The following is an 18,107-nucleotide window of genomic DNA, read 5'->3' on the forward strand; positions in this document are numbered from 1 at the left end:
GTTTCTGAATATCTCAGTGCAAAAAAATAGATGCGAAATCATCTTTCAGGTTCTCTGTTTATCGGACCTCCTGCCATCCTGTTGACAGATAGAGGAGCCCAGACCAAATCCTCAAACAAGGGTTGGTTTACACAGAACCACTGGATAACTGAAAAGGTGTTTCGGAGTATGCCACTGCCATAAAAGGCTTTAAATTACTTCCACGGGTGTCGGGTGGGGATGTTGCTAGCCACCTAGCTAATAGTACAGTCTTTTTTTGCAGCTACTGTAGCTAATCAGCTGCCTGAGTGCATTTGAACCTTAAAAGAGTCAGCTTGTTTGCGAGCCATCTTACAAGGATAACCTGAACTTGGAAAGAATCGAATGTACCTTACACTTCTACCCTCTTCATGAATTGTCACTTGCCTCAAAGGTGAATGCTACTTCGTAAAGCATGCTTCTGAGCTAGCTGTTATTTGCTAACTAGCTAACCACTGCTAGCTAACTGTTTTTGTTTTGGGTGACCCGTCCTTGTTAATTACTTTACATAATTGGTGTCCATTGTCTTACTATCGAGTGACTTTTGCTTGTAGATTTATCAATTTCTTTTTCAGAATGGCTGTCATTTAATAAGAACCTTTGGCTTTTTATGGCTTCCAGTTTATGCAGAAAACTAATAAAAACCTTTGCTTGCTAACTAGCAAGGAAACTTAGCATTAGAACTCTAGCAATTGTGTGAGTGTTCAGCATCCAATTATATGAACTCACTAGTAATTCACATACTTACTGGTTAAGTTGTATGGCTGCCGTGACTGCTACCTGTTTATTACAAAATTGACTCTTTAATAGATAGCATGGAATTATCAATGTCAAAAGCTTTGTAACTTGAAAGCTAGCTAGCTTTGTAGCTAACATTTGACATATGACAGTGTGAATAACTGGTTGTTGATTCTGGTACTTAGCTTGTCAGGCAACTCAATTAAATTTCAACTAATCAAAACATGTCTTGACTCATAACTACCTTTTTTATTCAAGAAATGCTTGCTGACTTGTGTTGCTCACTTTAGGTGCATAAGTGCTACCACTTTATCCAACAGTAAAGTACAGCCTTTGTTTTGTTTGTCTTGTCTTGCAGGTGTGTACTGTAATCATTGAGTGTGTGTGTGCGCGTGTGTCTGTCTGTGTGTATGCCTGTATAATAGGGCCCATGTAAGAGGGAGTGAGTTTGTTGCCTTCTTTGGGTGAATATCTCACCGCCCTGGACATGATGGGCCCAAGGCGGAAGTCTACCAAGACGCAGCTTGCCGGTGGGGGAGCTTCGGACCCGTACCGACTGGAGGAGCCTAAGGATTACATCAATGAGCTCTCCCATGAGGTTCTCTGCCACATATTCCGGTCAGTGAAAGTCAAAGAGCAGAAAAGTGTTGCCTCCTTTGGCAAAAAAAACCAATCTAAGCGTCTCTTGTAACTGTCTACCTATTAATCTTCTATGTGCTTTCGTGCGATCTGATTTACTGCTTTCCATTTCCGGTCAGCTGTGATTTCACCCCCCCCCCCCCCCTTGCTTTCCCCACTCTGTACAGGTATCTACCCATGCAGGATATCATGTGTATGGAGTGCCTGTCTCGGAAGCTCCTGGAGGCAGTAACGCTCTACCTGCGGGTGGTGAAGATGGTGGACCTGTGTGCCAGCCGCTGGTGGGAATACATGCCCTCAGGTAGGCAGAGAGGTACATGGCATGCTTAGATACAGGGATGACGGATCGATTGTGCAAGCAATCCTACACCGAATAATTGATCATTTATTTTAAAGCACGGTCAAATTGAAGAAGCTAACATTGCCGGCAATATGTACAGTAATTCATAAAGTCTAATTGGCGCTGTCACGCCAAAGATCAGAAAGACATCAGTAAATGGGTTTGGAAATTGTGGTTGGAATCACACATTTGATGACCGTGACGCTTGTGCGTCACTGTGGTATGTAAGGAAAAACAGTAGAGCAATTATTTCCTAGATGACTGGTGACGTCCTGCACTGACTGTCTCAGACTGTCAGCAAGACCGGTCAGTGGGGAACTGCAGTGAGAGTGATATTATTGTAGGGTTGCAGTGCGTACACCCCTCATTACAAATGCACACTGGAGAGTTCAGTGGGGCACTGGTCTAGAAAGATGTAGAAGAAAGTGATCTGGCCAGATGAGTCATCTTTCAACATACTCCCGACAAGTGTGCAAGTGCATGTGTGGCGTTCGCCCACGTGTCGAGATAACCGTACAGGCCTGAATGCTTGACCACGTAAAGTGCGGTGGTCCAGGGGGCTCTGTTCTGCTGCGGCGGGCATTTTCCCATCTAGGAAGGATGGCGTTCCATCACTCCAGTAGAGTTCCAGAGACTCTTAGAATTGATCCCAAGGCACATTGAAGCTGCTGTGGCAGCCCAACACCTTAATGACACCCTATGTTGGTTTTTCCTTCAGTTTGTCACCCGTCTCTATATGCCCCGTGACATCAAAACCGTTCGCTTTCTTAGTCCTATCTTTCTTAGTCCTTAGTCCTAAGTAAGATAGGATAGTGATTCTACACATCCAGCCCGTATGTTGAGCTTAAGAAATGATTTGGAAAAAGTCTGACTCTTTAACTCCTGTAGTTAACCCCCTGTAACTGTTGTGGCATGGTGCAATGGAGCAGGATTCACAGACTCCAGTTTCCTCATGCTGCTGAAGAAGATGCCCGACCTGGAGCAGCTGTACGGGCTGCACCCTCGTTACTTGGAGCGCCGCCGGGTCAGAGGCTATGAGGCCTTCAGCATCCCAGGAGTTCTGGAGGCTCTTCAGGCCTGCCCCAACCTGCTGGTGAGTGGTGAGGTGATCTCCGGTGCCATTTAGGCAGATCCTGTGTGCATCCTTACTGGAGATGTTGTTTTGCTAGGTTTTTGTTCGGTAAGTCTAAGAAGTCCCCCTGTTTCCCCAGGGAGTGGAGACCTCCCACCTGGAGCTGGTGGAGGCCATCTGGAACTACATGCCTCAGGTCCACATCCTGGGGAAGTTCCGCAACCGCAATGGAGCTTTCCCCATTCCCCCTGAAAACAAGCTCACCATCCCCATCGCAGCCAAAATCCAAACCCTGCATCTGGTTGGTAAGTGGATCAATAACTAGGCCTATATCTGCGCTGTAGGCTGGCCGGAAACCGCTGCGGTTGTACTCAGCGTATTCACCAGGCCAGTAATGCTCGCTACGTGGTACTCACTCCTGTTCCCCTGTCCATCCCAGGGGTGAATGTTCCAGAGATCCCCTGTGTGTCCATGCTGAGACACCTGTATCTTAAATGGGTTCGCCTCACCAAGCCCCAGCCTTTCAAAGACTTCCTGTGTGTCAGCCTGCGGACCTTTGTGATGAGGAACTGTGCGGGCCCCACCAACTCCCTCAAATACGTGCCCCTGGTGACAGGCCTGGCCTCGGCCCGCAACCTGGAGCAGCTGGAGCTGGTCAGAGTGCCCTTCCTCGGGGGACTCATCCAGCATGTGGTGGAGGACAGCTGGAGGTCAGGTGAGCCGGACCACCGTCTTGTTGATATCCATTTCAGTACATTTGGAGGTGTGTGTCAGGCCAGACATTGGGCCTCTCTCCATTTTAACACGCATTCTGTCCACTAGGAGGATTCCGCAATTTGCACACTATTGTATTTGGTGCCTGTAAGAATGCACTTGAAGTCGACCTGGGCTACCTCATAATTACTGCAGCACGCAGGTAAGCCAAGGACTGTGTCGACGTTTATTGAGTGGATAAATGTGACGACCCGTGGGATTTAGCACGTGCTTTGGTTTTCCCTTCTAGATTACATGAAGTTCGAATCCAGCCTTCCCTAACCAAAGATGGAGTGTTCTCTGCTCTAAAAATGGCTGAACTGGAATTTCCCCAGTTTGAGACGTTGCACCTGGGATATGTTGATGAGTTCCTATTGCAGTGTGAGTCTGTCAGGGCATGGGTTCTTGTATATGGAGCCTGGTCTTTAACAGTGGTGGGGGGAGCAAGCCATATCAATGTCTTATTGTCCATAGGTAATGGGTAGAAATCCCAGGCCTGAGACGCTCTTTTGACCTCTCTACATCTGTACCCCATAATTCACTTTTTGGAATGGTTTGAATAAAGGGAAACAGTGTTTTTAATCACGTTTAGCAGTGGGCTGTGGTTAAGCTGTTTGATGAACTGTGTTGATTTGGGTGTGTTCTGTCGCTCAGGTAAAATGAGTCACTCTGAGCTGGTCAAGTATGGCCTGGCTGACGTCATTGAGAACCCAGGTATAATCACAGACATCGGGATGAAGGCGGTCAACGAGGTGTTCTCCTCCATCAAGTACCTGGTCATATACAACTGCCCTCACCTCCACAACCCGCACAACTGGATTACAGGTAATTAACCAACTCCCCGTTTGTGATTCTTATGGTCTTTTTAGGAACTTTTGAAAAAACAATTTCTGATTAAACACACAATGTATGGCACATCTGTTTGTGCATGAAGTTTGAACCTTGAGGTAGCTGAGTGTTTGTGTTGTGTGGTCAGACCACTCGCGGTGGAGTCGCCTCGTGGATTTGACTCTGGTGCGTTGCCATGCCATCAAGCTGGAGTCGTTCAGTCAGTTCATTGAGCTTCTGCCCAGTCTGGAGTTCATCTCCCTGGACCAGATGTTCAGAGAGCCTCCCAAGGTCAGTTGCCTGCACTCACAGCCGCGTATCTGACCGATATACAGTACAATCTAGGCCACTTGGCAGATGCTTTGACCCCAATCAATTTACAGTCTATCACGCACTTTATGTCTGGGTGGAACTCGCTGGCCGATAAAATTAGCACTTGATGAGTCCTGATGCCCCCTGTCTCTGCCTGACCCCTCTCTCAGGGCTGCGCTCGTGTTGGTCTGAGTGCTGGTACCGGGATAGGGGTGTCCTCGGCCCTGGTCAGTAACCAGAACTCCAACAATGACAACAACAACAACAACAACCACCAGAACAACAATAACGATGTAGCAAACATCCCACCGCGTGACAATGGGGAGGGCGGAGCTGTCATGCCTCCACCACAACACATGGCGGAAGGTGCTGCTCACTGCCTTGTTGAAATCCTACTGCTGTTAATTTACACAACAGTCAGCTTCTCTACTGCCTAGCTCCACTGCACACTGTCTACTTATCATACTACTTAGAATGGACTATTTACTAAAAATAAATGTGGTAAGCTTGAAACCCCCCCCCTCGACAGAGCACGGAGGAGAACGGAGGTACAATAATCCAGACAGTAATTGTTCAAACACTGATATGATGTTGCAACAGTTTTCCTACAGCGTTGATATGATGTTTGACCACGTGGGGATCTTAATGTTCCTCCAGACCTTCCTGAGGTGAATGGGATGGTTCAGGAGGAGAACATTGAGGCGGAGGCACTGGTCCAGGCCTGGCCAGCTGAGGAGGAGCCTCCCGGTCCCAGTCAGCCCGCTGCCAACCCACGACCAGACAGCACAGACCAGGAGCAAGCAGGTTTGGACCGGACCGACCCAACGCTGGCCCACATTTCATCCAGTTTGCATAACCACTTCGGAGGACTCTTCCTCTCCATTTAGCATTAGTCATTTAGCAGATGCTCATGTCCATAGTAATGAGTGCATACATTATCCCAATGCTACATTATCTTGCTGAAATGGTCGCGTCCTCATTCTGTCTGCTCCACCTGGTCCCTCCCCGCGGCAGGTCCAAGCGGTGTTCGGAGTGTGGTTAAGAAGCCTCCGGTGGTGATGTGTGACTCCGATAGTGAGGACGAGGAGGCTCCGGTCCGCCCCACCCAGGAACACCCCGCTTATCCCCCAGGCCCCCCGCGGCACACAGAGCCGGCAGCGGGAACCGCGGAGGAGACAACCGCCACACACACCAGTGAGTCTCACGTGGGCTGGAAGCGTAACGAACGGTTGACCACGAGAAGCCAATCTTCTGTCCTGGCCGTGGCGGTTGAAAACGCCTTTGGGGCTTGCATTCAGCGGGTGGCGTTTGTGTTCCAGGTAAAGGGAAGACACCCCTCCGTCGGCGAGGCCCGGCCCTCCCGGAGCCCAGCTGTGAGAAGGGCTGCCAGGTTACCAGCGAGCAGATCAAGGCTGACATGAAGGCCGCCACCGAGGTCCCCGACAAAGACCGGAGCTCCAAGGAGCCGTCCGGAGTGGCGGGCAGCGCGGGCTGCTCCACCGGGGGCTGTGTGTGCTCCATCCGCTGGAGAGAGGACTCCGTCAACCAGGAGGAGCAGGGCGGGGTGGGGGGCGGGGGAGACGAGGGGACTGTCAGGACTCGCTGCACCTGCAGTAGGGCGCGCCCCGGCCCAGAGGGACGGACTGGAGGTGGGCCTGGCCACGCAGCCTCTGCAGGGGACAGGACGCCGGAGAGGAGGCGGGGTCTGAGGGAGGGGACCGCGGGCCAGGAGTCTGGGGAACGCGCTGAGGAGGACTCCGCCACGGCGAGGGACACTGCTCCGGGCCGCAGTGGTGAGAGGATGTCAGACCAGAGGGAAGCCGACGGAGAGGAGCCCCATCCCAGGGACACAAGAGATGGTTTCCCCAGGCGACCAGTCACCCGCGCCCGCAGCAGGCTGTCCTCGGTCCCCCTGGTGTCTGAGTCAGGTAAAACTAGTGCGGCTTGGATCATGTCAGGAGGCTGGGGAGGCCCGGGACTTCCTCATAGAGCTGTTGCTTTGTCATCCAGAGCTGTCCAGGTCCAAGCCACGGGTCACGGTGAAGAGGAAACGCACTGCAGACAAGTCGACCAGCACCAGTGACCCGGTCACTGAGGACGATCATGTCCAGGTATCACCTTTGTTGTGCAGAGTTGTTCCGCTGTCACCCTACAAGGTCGCCTCCTGCTGCTTCTCTGTTGTACCCCTTAATGAACTGTACACACCCTGGTCCATATCAGCCTGAAGCGGTTGAGCCGGTGTTCAGGTCCATATCAGCCTGAAGCGGTTGAGCCGGTGTTCAGGTCCATATCAGCCTGAAGCGGTTGAGCCGGTGTTCAGGTCCATATCAGCCTGAAGCGGTTGAGCCGGTGTTCAGGTCCATATCAGCCTGAAGCGGTTGAGCCGGTGTTCAGGTCCATATCAGCCTGAAGCGGTTGAGCCGGTGTTCAGGTCCATATCAGCCTGAAGCGGTTGAGCCGGTGTTCAGGTCCATATCAGCCTGAAGGGGTAGAGCCGGTGTTCAGGTCCATATCAGCCTTAAGCGGTTGAGCCGGTGTTCAGGTCCATATCAGCCTGAAGCGGTTGAGCCGGTGTTCAGGTCCATATCAGCCTGAAGCGGTTGAGCCGGTGTTCAGGTCCATATCAGCCTGAAGCGGTTGAGCCGGTGTTCAGGTCCATATCAGCCTGAAGGGGTAGAGCCGGTGTTCAGGTCCATATCAGCCTTAAGCGGTTGAGCCGGTGTTCAGGTCCATATCAGCCTGAAGCGGTTGAGCCGGTGTTCAGGTCCATATCAGCCTGAAGCGGTTGAGCCGGTGTTCAGGTCCATATCAGCCTGAAGCGGTTGAGCCGGTGTTCAGGTCCATATCAGCCTGAAGCGGTTGAGCCGGTGTTCAGGTCCATATCAGCCTGAAGGGGTAGAGCCGGTGTTCAGGTCCATATCAGCCTGAAGCGGTTGAGCCGGTGTTCAGGTCCATATCAGCCTGAAGGGGTAGAGCCGGTGTTCAGGTCCATATCAGCCTGAAGGGGTAGAGCCGGTGTTCAGGTCCATATCAGCCTGAAGGGGTAGAGCCGGTGTTCAGGTCCATATCAGCCTTAAGCGGTTGAGCCGGTGTTCAGGTCCATATCAGCCTGAAGCGGTTGAGCCGGTGTTCAGGTCCTTATCTGTCTGACGCGGTTGAGCCGGTGTTCAGGTCATTTGAGTTGAAGGGGTAATGGGAATAGGGTTCCATTTAAAGATGAAGACTTGAGGTCTTTCTAACAGCAGCATGTTTTCTGTTTGTCCCTCCTTGTACCAGGTGCTCTCGCTGAAATCCAAAAACCTGGTGGGAATCACCCTGACTAACTGTGGCATCACTGACTTGGTGCTGAAGGACTGCCCCAAGATGATGTTTGTCCACGGTACCTTTCCCTTCTGTGTCTTCCCTCTACCTACAGTTCACTCTTGCAGTACTGGAACAGTGATGCATTTCTTCTCTTTTTGGCTCAACTGCCCCTAGGTTTTGGTTTGAAATCAGGCTGTTGCTATGAGGTTGTTATAGTTTATTAGCATGCATGTGAGGATATTTCTGATATTTCAACATAATTGATTTCACCATTAACTAACGGCCTGACTTCTGAGACCCATTGTTCCCACTATACGCTGGGTATCTTCCCTGGTGATGCTCTTACAGGCCTGTACTGTACCCGTCTTTTCCCTCAACTGTCCTCTTCAGCCAAAGAAGGGATGTTTAATTGAAGACTGACTTGGCCAGTCAAGTGTGTGTGACTTTTTGGCCCTGAAAGAAATTCATGGAGGGCACTGTTCAATCAAGGCTTGATAATGAACACGATTTGTTCACCGTTCTCTTACACAAAGGAGCCCCATGTGTTTATATGTATGTACATTGTAGTGCGCTATTTACAATGTAGAGTGTCCTGGCCTGGTGTACTTCATGTTGTATTAACCCTCCTCTCACCCTGTGTGCCTCCAGCCACACGCTGCCGAGTGCTCAAGCACCTGAAGGTGGAGAGTGCCCCCATAGTGAACCGTTTTGACTACGCTCAGTGCAAGAAGCTGGACATGGAGCAGGTCCTGGATCAGATTCTCTGCATGCCCCCCGAGAGGAATCGCATCATCTACATGAGGCCCATGCAGCAGGTCAGGACCCCCATCACAAAATCAGTTCTGATGGTCACTGATGATTAATGAAGAATGCATAACTTTGCTAAATTTACAAAGGAATGAAAGTCTAAATGGTGATGTCCACATAAAAAGCAATATAATGCTACCATTATAGCAAGTGCCATTTAGGCCAACTGTGGAACGACATAAAATGGGTAAAAACTGCCTAAAGTAATATAATTTAAGTCTGGTTAAAGAATCAATCGGTTTTAGCATTGGCTATAAATGACAATGCATTGCTGAGAATAGAATAAACGCAGTTAAGGAATAGGCTACTAGCTTTCATCAGTTTTGAGGAAAACCATTAACTTTGTTACCCGCAGCCAACTCTCCATCCTCTTTTGGCAGAAAGACAAAATGTGCCCAAACGGCGACATTATTTTGGTTTAGATATTAAAACTATATCTCATTGTTTTTTGTCTTCAGTAATAAGATAAGAAAAATAACCATATTCCAGATACCACCTCATAGGGTGACAACCATAATCAGCATGCCATTAAAATCTAGTTAGTGTACTCTAATATTGTTCATGTTTCAAACTGGGTGATTGTCACTTCGCTATAATAGATGGGCTTGGCCTAAACAAATGAGTTCTAGGCCTAGAGCCTAAAATGAACTAAAACCAATCAAAAATAATTCCCCTTATGTGAGTAATGGACCCTTTCCAACGGCCCCTGGAAGAGCACAAATCCACCGCTTTCACGGCAGAGCCTCGAAACCAGAGGAGACAGTTGAGGCTTTGTTTTTATTAGTTTGTCTAAGATTAAGCTAGATCGTCTGACATACAGTTGTTTATTTGACTTAAGAATAAAGTGGAAAACACTTAAGTATACAAGCAAAAAATCTAATGTGTTGCGTTTGTGTTGGTGCAACAGTCCTATCCCATAATGCATCAGGGTCGCTGTCTTTACCGTACAACCATACTTCTGTGAGAATGTCTTTTGGGAGCCGTTCCTTTCGAGTAGTTAACTTGAAATCGCTGAAGGTCAATTGCATCTGAGTCTGTATATGAACTGAGGGAGTGAAGAGTACTTGATCTCATTGGAACTCCTGCCCGAAACCTTTCATTGTCCAGTGAGTTGTGACCAGGACTTCTCCCTTATGCATAGCAAATTGTCCCGGTGACCTGGTTTTGGAGATGTGGTGTTATTGTTAGCGGTGCCTTGTCCCCTGTCCTAGATTGACTCTCTGGCCCTGGAGAGGAAGCTGTTCAGCGGGCCCTATCCCTATCACATCGGCATTATCCACGAGTTCAGCAACCCCCCCAATGTCCGCAACAAGGTCCGGGTACGAAGCTGGATGGACACCATCGCCAACATCAGCCAGTGAGTCACGGTGTCCTTACTGTCTGATAACGGAGCTTGCATCTGAGAGGTCCTCCATGTCAAATGAACATACATTTTCTGGCCTGTAATACTTCATGGTGTTGTCTTTTTGTTTATCTGCCTTTGTCCAACCCTCATAGCTGTTCTGTTCATCTATGATGTCAAACAGTGTCTACTACAAATGCTTGTGATGAAAAGCCCAAACTATTGTAACATCTGGATATTTAATCCATACTGCATTTTCACATACAAAAATGTGTTTTCAAAAGGCATGCTGTTTAGAAGACGAGAAACGTTGCACTGATATATGTCATGTAGAGATGGAAGACCAACTTTGGTCACAGTGTATTGATCATCAACTTCCAGTAGATGGAAGTCTTTATCATTGTCTAATTGTCATTACAACTACAGCCAGCAGGTGGCACTGCTGATTCCTTCCTGACCCCGTTCAGATGTACTGTTGAAATTGTGACCAAGAACAATGCCCTTTTCCCCGATTCCTTTATCTAAACACTTATTTAATCAACAGGGAGCTCATCAAGTACGAGTTCTTCCCAGAGGCCACACGAACGGAAGAGGATGTCAAGAAGTATCCCAACTACCCCTGGGGCCGTGACATCTACACCTTGGAGGGTGAGACGTCCTGTTTGAGGCCTCTGGGTTTCTTCACAGCAGAAATGAATTATTCTATTAATAAACCATGTGAATAGTCCCAGTCTACTGGGAGCCCTTGGTCAGAGCCCAGCTGGGTGGTTCTGTTTCCTATGTTTGATTACAGTGAAATATGTCAGTGTTCTGTTGATAACAGTCGAGTCTTCTTCAATATGTCCGGAGAATGTAGTATGATATAAACAAGTCTTTTTCTTTATCTCTCTGTCCATAGGGGTGGTTGATGGAGCACCGTACTCTATGATCACAGACTTCCCGTGGCTACGGACCCTACGCACCGCTGATCCCAACAGCTACGCCCGCTACGACTTTGAGGATGATGAGAGCAGTGAGTAACCACCACCGTGTTCACCACCAAGTTATCAGTCTGGTACTAGACCACCACCGTGTTCACCACCAAGTTATCAGTCTGGTCTAGACCACCACCGTGTTCACCACCAAGTTATCAGTCTGGTCTAGACCACCACCGTGTTCACCACCAAGTTATCAGTCTGGTCTAGACCACCACCGTGTTCACCACCAAGTTATCAGTCTGGTCTAGACCACCACCGTGTTCACCACCAAGTTATCAGTCTGGTCTAGACCACCACCGTGTTCACCACCAAGTTATCAGTCTGGTCTAGACCACCACCGTGTTCACCACCAAGTTATCAGTCTGGTCTAGACCACCACCGTGTTCACCACCAAGTTATCAGTCTGGTCTAGACCACCACCGTGTTCACCACCAAGTTATCAGTCTGGTACTAGACCACCACCGTGTTCACCACCAAGTTATCAGTCTGGTCTAGACCACCACCGTGTTCACCACCAAGTTATCAGTCTGGTCTAGACCACCACCGTGTTCACCACCAAGTTATCAGTCTGGTCTAGACCACCACCGTGTTCACCACCAAGTTATCAGTCTGGTCTAGACCACCACCGTGTTCACCACCAAGTTATCAGTCTGGTCTAGACCACCACCGTGTTCACCAAGTTATCAGTCTGGTCTAGACCACCACCGTGTTCACCACCAAGTTATCAGTCTGGTCTAGACCACCACCGTGTTCACCACCAAGTTATCAGTCTGGTACTAGACCACCACCGTGTTCACCACCAAGTTATCAGTCTGGTCTAGACCACCACCGTGTTCACCACCAAGTTATCAGTCTGGTACTAGACCACCACCGTGTTCACCACCAAGTTATCAGTCTGGTCTAGACCACCACCGTGTTCACCACCAAGTTATCAGTCTGGTACTAGACCACCACCGTGTTCACCACCAAGTTATCAGTCTGGTACTAGACCACCACCGTGTTCACCACCAAGTTATCAGTCTGGTCTAGACCACCACCGTGTTCACCACCAAGTTATCAGTCTGGTCTAGACCACCACCGTGTTCACCACCAAGTTATCAGTCTGGTACTAGACCACCACCGTGTTCACCACCAAGTTATCAGTCTGGTCTAGACCACCACCGTGTTCACCACCAAGTTATCAGTCTGGTACTAGACCACCACTGTGTTCACCACCAAGTTATCAGTCTGGTCTAGACCACCACCGTGTTCACCACCAAGTTATCAGTCTGGTACTAGACCCCCACCGTGTTCACCACCAAGTTATCAGTCTGGTCTAGACCACCACCGTGTTCACCACCAAGTTATCAGTCTGGTCTAGACCACCACCGTGTTCACCACCAAGTTATCAGTCTGGTCTAGACCACCACCGTGTTCACCACCAAGTTATCAGTCTGGTACTAGACCACCACCGTGTTCACCACCAAGTTATCTGTCTGGTCACGTTCCCTGGTCTAGACCACCACCGTGTTCACCACCAAGCTACCCGTCTGGTCACATTCCCTGGTCTAGACCACCACCGTGTTCACCACCAAGTTATCCGTCTGGTCACATTCCCTGGTCTATGTTGCTTATTCTGAGCTTGTAAAGGTCAAGGGAAAACCTCATCTGACTGGTCAACTATACATGATCGAGTGAATTTGCCAATGTTGTGTTTTTCATCTTGAAGCTTGTTTATGAGCGGCTCTTTCCCCCCGAAGGCAGAACTTAGGTATTATTATTGGATGGCTCAACGATGAGACAGGTGTGTTTAATTAACATTTAAAATTCAAGCAATAACCCAGCTCAAACATCCTATAGGATCATGAAATGGAAGCTCTGCCGTCGCCGCTGAGGCAGCCAATCACATCAACGCGTGTGTGACTGACTGAATCCTATGAGTACAGTGGCTTAAAATGCATGTCAGTCTAAAACGGTGACACTAAGTCTGTGATGGTCAAGTGTCCTCTGCTCCGGTGTCTTTCTGCAGCCACCATCTACGCCCCTCGGAGGAAGGGCCAGCTGTCAGCAGACATCTGCATGGAGACCATCGGCGAGGAGATATCGGAGCGGCGCCAGACCCGGCACGGTGTCTTCCAGCGCGTGGTGGTGGTCTTCATCCACTACTGTGATGTACAAGGCGAGCCTGTGGACGACGACTACATCTAGTGCCTCCTGTTCTGTCCTGGGAGGGGGGGGGCTGGGGTTCGAGGCCCGGCGCTTCCCTGCCAGGCTCCCGACTGTGACTGTTGCTCCAGCCCACCCGGGGTTTGAACCAGTGCTCGACTGACTTTCCTGTGGAGCTCCAGGGAAGGGGGCGTCGGGGTGTCTGTCTCGAGTGGCCTTGTTTTTCTACTTGCTGTTGTTACATGGGGGGCGGGGGGGGGTTCTCTTCTCTCAGCCATCGTTTAGGATTTCTCTTGGTGGGGAAAGGACAGCTCCTTGATCTTAAAGGACCCAGTAGCCTGCCGTTCACGGCTGGTAGATATGGTTGGCTGACCTCCCGTATGTGTTGAAGCCCCCAGGGAGGTGTGTATGCTTGTGTTTTCGTGTGAATCAGAGGTCTGCATGGAGAGAAAGCAATGTACCTGAGCCTGGTGGCGAATTGACAAGTGCAGGGCTTCTCACTGAGATCTTGTTTTTCTGAGAGGGTTTGAAATCCCTTGTTTTTGTGTTTTAGAGAGATTTCCACTGCCATGGAGGAATTGCAGTGTGGAGATTTCCACTGCCATGGCGGAATTGCAGTGTTCCAGTGTGGTGTTCTCACCTCCTACCTCTGGTGACACAAGCTTTAGAGAAGCACCCTCAAGCTAGACTCTAGAAGTGCCCTTAGATTTGTTTGTAAAGAAAATGTTTGCTTTTTTTTATTTTGAATTGTTTATTTTTTTGCTAATTTATTTGTGCTTTGTTTTAACTAGTATTTCCCATGTTTTAGTATTTTTTTTCCGCCTCTGTCCCAGAGGTCTGTCATTTAGGGGGAAGGTTGGTTTTGTGAGCGTTATGAGTTTTGGTCTCTGTCTTGTCCTGTTTACTTGGTAAAAAGCTAGAGGTAAGGCCGTGGTGAAAACAGAAAATACATTTGTTATGAATTGACACCCCCCCCCCCGTCCTCTAAGCAACACCTGAAAGGAAAAATTAGAAAAAAATATTTCATTGTCAGCTAGTCTGTTTTCTATAAGATAAATTAAGAATGAACACCTATTGAAGCCTCATTTCTAGAGATTATAAGGACGACACTGGCTGTCTGCTTTGAATAAAGGGCATGGCTAGTTACATTCCTAAAATAAAGCATGTCAGGGCCGTGCCAAACAAGGGGACTTCAAGATGAAAGTACCAGTTTGTCATCTGTAATAATAATCATGCTCCTTTGGGAAGCAAAAGCAAGATTTGTTCATTTATTTGCATTGCACTTGAGAACAACATTGCAGGAATGTACCATCTGATCTTGAGCTTTTTTCTTGGTCTCTGTTTTTGAAAAGACACTTCTTTTCTCCCTAGTCCCTTTCACACAGGCTGTTGGACAGGATGTCAGGTGGTGTATGCAAACAAACACTAATTTTGTCTTAACTACGCACGCAATGCTGAATCTGCTAGCTGTGACAAAACAAAACCTGTGTTCCTGAACAGAACTTAGTGGAGGAAATCCATTTTGAAGGGTCCTTTAAGAGTCTGATAGAGCCTTTAAAGTCAGAGAACCCCCTTCTTGCTGCTCTACCTTTTCCCCTGTCTGGGGGAACACCCACATCTTCCAAAGCCAAGCTACTGATGCTTGTGGATTTAATCTAGAAACATGGTTAACACTGCAGAAAAAAAACCTGTGTACAAAAAAAGTAATGTACAGATATGCTGTATTTAATGGTTCTTCCTTCCAAGATTTGTTTTATATGTTTATAGAAAAAAACCTGACTATTTCACGTAATAAAAAGGGAGAGCTGAATCAAGTTCTGCACCACTTGTCGTACTTTGTCAGTTCTGTACATTTAAGCGGAGGGTTTACTCCACCTGTGATTTTGTTCACTAATCCACATCACCCCAGGAAAATCAGCTGTAATGTTTTAAAATCCCTTGTTTTTGCTCTTGATTTTGTTCTAGGAGTTGTTTGCCCTGTACTAAAGCTGTGCTATCTTGGAAAATGTATACTTTATGAGACGATAAGCGAGGTATAAGTGAACAGAAATTTTTCTGAAATACAGCTTTTGATTAATCTGTCTCTTCAGGGCCTGTTTCAAAGACCAATAAAAAAAAAAGTACTAGTCCTTGAATGAAAAAACTGGAGAGTTCCATAGAGCTGGATTAGTTTTTGTCCGGGACTGGACAATGTGTCTGAGAAACTGGCCCTAAATGTGTGGTGTCCAAAGAGAATAGCTTAATCCTCTTTTCAGACTGGCCAATTAAACATAAGATCTAAAAGGTATTTATGCTAAAAGTTCACAAATGGCTCACTATTGCATTCATTTTTACTAGCACTGTGGACCCTGGTCAAATCTAGACACAATACTTTTTTTATGTAACCTGGTCGAAGCCATTCCATTGCAGGAGGACAAGATGACACCGAGAACCACAGGCAAATGAAATAATTCTACACAAGAAACCTGAAGTTAACCTACATGCACTGACAAACAGGCTTGATTTGGATTCAGCAGGTGTTATTATTATTTATTTTTTTAAGATGCCTAACAGCTGGTTTTTCATAGACAAGACGATTCCCAGGTTTCTAATTAGCCAGTGAACTAGGCAAGGCTGCCCCTGGATCTGTGGACAATCCATTTCCTGGCTGGGGTTTGAGAAAGTAATGCTGTTTTAAGTGGACTCCGAGTGCTGTAAAAATAACGGTTTCAGTGCTGGTCTGCAGTAAGTCTGCCACACTGTTTATACATTCTGACACAGAATAGGTGTGTGAGGTTCTAAGCCAGGTGTCCCCTTCTTACTTGTCTAAGCAGGAAGAGGATAAGATTTGTGGAGATATCATAATAATCTTTCTGTATGCTGTGTTCCTGCCGAAGGGAGTTAGGATCTGCAGTATGTCGGTGACAGACCTTGGGCTAAACAACCCCGAGATACCTCCAGATAAATAGCTTTCAATCTTTAAACCTCTACAAAAGGTTTCAGAGTTTTGTAAGCCAAAAGCGTGAGCCTACTCTACAAAAAGAAAGTTCTTTTTGTTGATGGTGTATTAAGTCACGTACAAGGAAATATTCAGAACACCTCGCACAACTATTTTAATGGGGTCCAGACTGCATATTAAACATTCAAGCCTTGGTTGGTAGGTAGGGCAAACCGTGCCTACAGATAACATAAAGGGGAAGTACTGCGTGTCCTTGAGCAGAATCTGGGGCCAACACTCCTAATTAACAAACCTCACATACTGACTTTCCTGTTGGGATTTTGTGTCAAAATCTGCCTGTGTAAAATGACACTTCCCACACATATGTCCACTACAACAGTGTTCCAACTGGCACCATATTCCCAAAGAGCAGTACATTATGGAAGGAATAGTGTGCCATTTGGGACACACGACATGGGACAAGACCCTTCCTCCTCCAGTCTTATCGGCCATAGGCTGTTGGTGTTATCTGTGTTAGACCTTATCTTCATTTCCACTAGAACAAATCTGTGTTTTATAATTGAACCCAGTTGTGAAATGGCTCTCGCCTGTTCATGACGTATGATCGTTGTTGATACAACTTTGCAGACTCCAGAGTGGAGTGTAGGCAGTAGGCACTAGATCTTTTCACTATTTTTTTTTTCAAACTATATGACCAAAACAGGCAAGCTATGTCAGAGCCAGACCAGGCTATATTTAATTTGAATGGCTAACAGGCTTACTATCTGTGTGATGTTGGAAAAAGGGGGAATTTAATGTTGTGACTCAAACCACTAAAAGGATGAATGTTCTGTACCCATTCCAGTCTCCATGACTGTCATTTCCCGGCGGAGAGACTGTTTTCCTGCGTAGTCCCAGTCCGGCTAATTACGGCGCAAACTTTTTGGTGCTCCTTATTTTTGTGTTTTAACTCAATGTTTTCTCCCCACATTCTTCGACTGTAAGTGTTCTGAATGACTGCAGGAAAATCAAGCTAACTATAAGGCAATACTAATTTCTTATACCTTTGGGGGGAAAAATTATGGTTAAGCAATGGGAATGACGGTCAAAAGGCTAGGTTGGTACAAGAGTTCACTCTGAGAAAAGCACACGAACAAGGGCAGTCGGTGCTGATTTCAAAGGCCACTTCCTTATATAGCCATGCCATCTCATTGTTCTAGCAGCAGTGAAGACTCGCGACTCGCACATTTTTGAATACGTTTGGATCCATGAATACAGTCGGTAAGGAGCAGTGGTTGAGTTCATGACCCCGTACCAGTCCACCCACCCTGTAACCCTCCACTAACCCCATGCCCCTCCACCCACCCACTGTACCTGTCAGTCCTCGTCTCTCCCTCATACGTCCAGAGTTCAGACCGTCGGCCAAACAGGATCTACTCCTCTCCGTGTCCTCCTGGGTGTATCCTGTGGCTGGGCTGTATGGTTTCTGTCATCCCACGCAGACGGGGGCCAAGTGGAGCCTGTTGTGGTAGAAGCCTGTTGACGCATGGCAGGCCAAATATCATTGTTAAGGTAGGAGACGTACTGTGTGTGGCTTGCTGTGTGTGTTTCAGAGCAGACACACACAATATGCCTCGTCGACCCATGCTGAGCCTTATAGTAAGGTCACTGAAGTGATTTTCTTTCGCTTGGTCAGTGTTTTTATTATTCTGTCCCTCTGCTGAAATGACTCGGCCCTTCAAATAACAGCAGGGTGTTATTGTATCTAGAAAAGGGTTGGTTGTTGGAATAGCGAAAGTAATACTTGGTGGGAATTCCCATTGTTTTGTGTGTATTATGTATTTGTTTTGTATGTGACCGCACTACTCTAGGCTCAGGGTTGTTACATAATGCTGACATAATACAGACAGCACAAT

At 47.7% G+C, this 18,107-nt stretch overlaps 1 protein-coding gene across 7 annotated transcripts; it reads left to right on the forward strand.

The window, feature by feature from the left end:
- fbxo38 (F-box protein 38) lies at positions 1-15,088 on the forward strand. 7 transcript variants are annotated; one of them, XM_034291877.1, is made up of 22 exons: positions 1-156; positions 263-412; positions 1,115-1,374; positions 1,563-1,696; positions 2,662-2,828; positions 2,947-3,112; positions 3,247-3,522; positions 3,630-3,723; positions 3,811-3,941; positions 4,215-4,385; positions 4,537-4,679; positions 4,871-5,066; positions 5,358-5,504; positions 5,715-5,894; positions 6,020-6,628; positions 6,711-6,811; positions 7,977-8,079; positions 8,652-8,818; positions 10,022-10,167; positions 10,697-10,800; positions 11,051-11,164; positions 13,138-15,088. In XM_034291877.1, exons 3-22 carry the CDS (start codon positions 1,244-1,246, stop codon positions 13,314-13,316), a joined length of 3,459 nt encoding a protein of 1,152 aa, XP_034147768.1. In that variant the 5' UTR covers positions 1-156; positions 263-412; positions 1,115-1,243; the 3' UTR covers positions 13,317-15,088. The 7 variants fall into 7 exon arrangements, with proteins under 7 accessions (XP_034147768.1, XP_019901654.2, XP_028975215.2 ...); XM_020046095.2 differs by having other exon boundaries at positions 1-121; XM_029119382.2 differs by having other exon boundaries at positions 1-412.
- The last annotated feature ends 3,019 nt before the right edge of the window (positions 15,089-18,107 follow it).

This window comes from Esox lucius, chromosome 4 (assembly GCF_011004845.1).
Source record: "Esox lucius isolate fEsoLuc1 chromosome 4, fEsoLuc1.pri, whole genome shotgun sequence".
Classification (NCBI taxonomy): Eukaryota; Metazoa; Chordata; class Actinopteri; order Esociformes; family Esocidae; genus Esox; species Esox lucius.

Excerpts from the sequence above, each read along its gene's own strand:
- fbxo38 (XM_029119382.2), top strand. The coding sequence starts at position 1,244 with ATGATGGGCCCAAGGCGGAAGTCTACCAAGACGCAGCTTGCCGGTGGG. Across the intron at positions 2,829-2,946 it reads AGGCCTGCCCCAACCTGCTG|GGAGTGGAGACCTCCCACCT; the intron begins GTGAGTGGTGAG and ends CTGTTTCCCCAG. Across the intron at positions 8,080-8,651 it reads CAAGATGATGTTTGTCCACG|CCACACGCTGCCGAGTGCTC; the intron begins GTACCTTTCCCT and ends GTGTGCCTCCAG.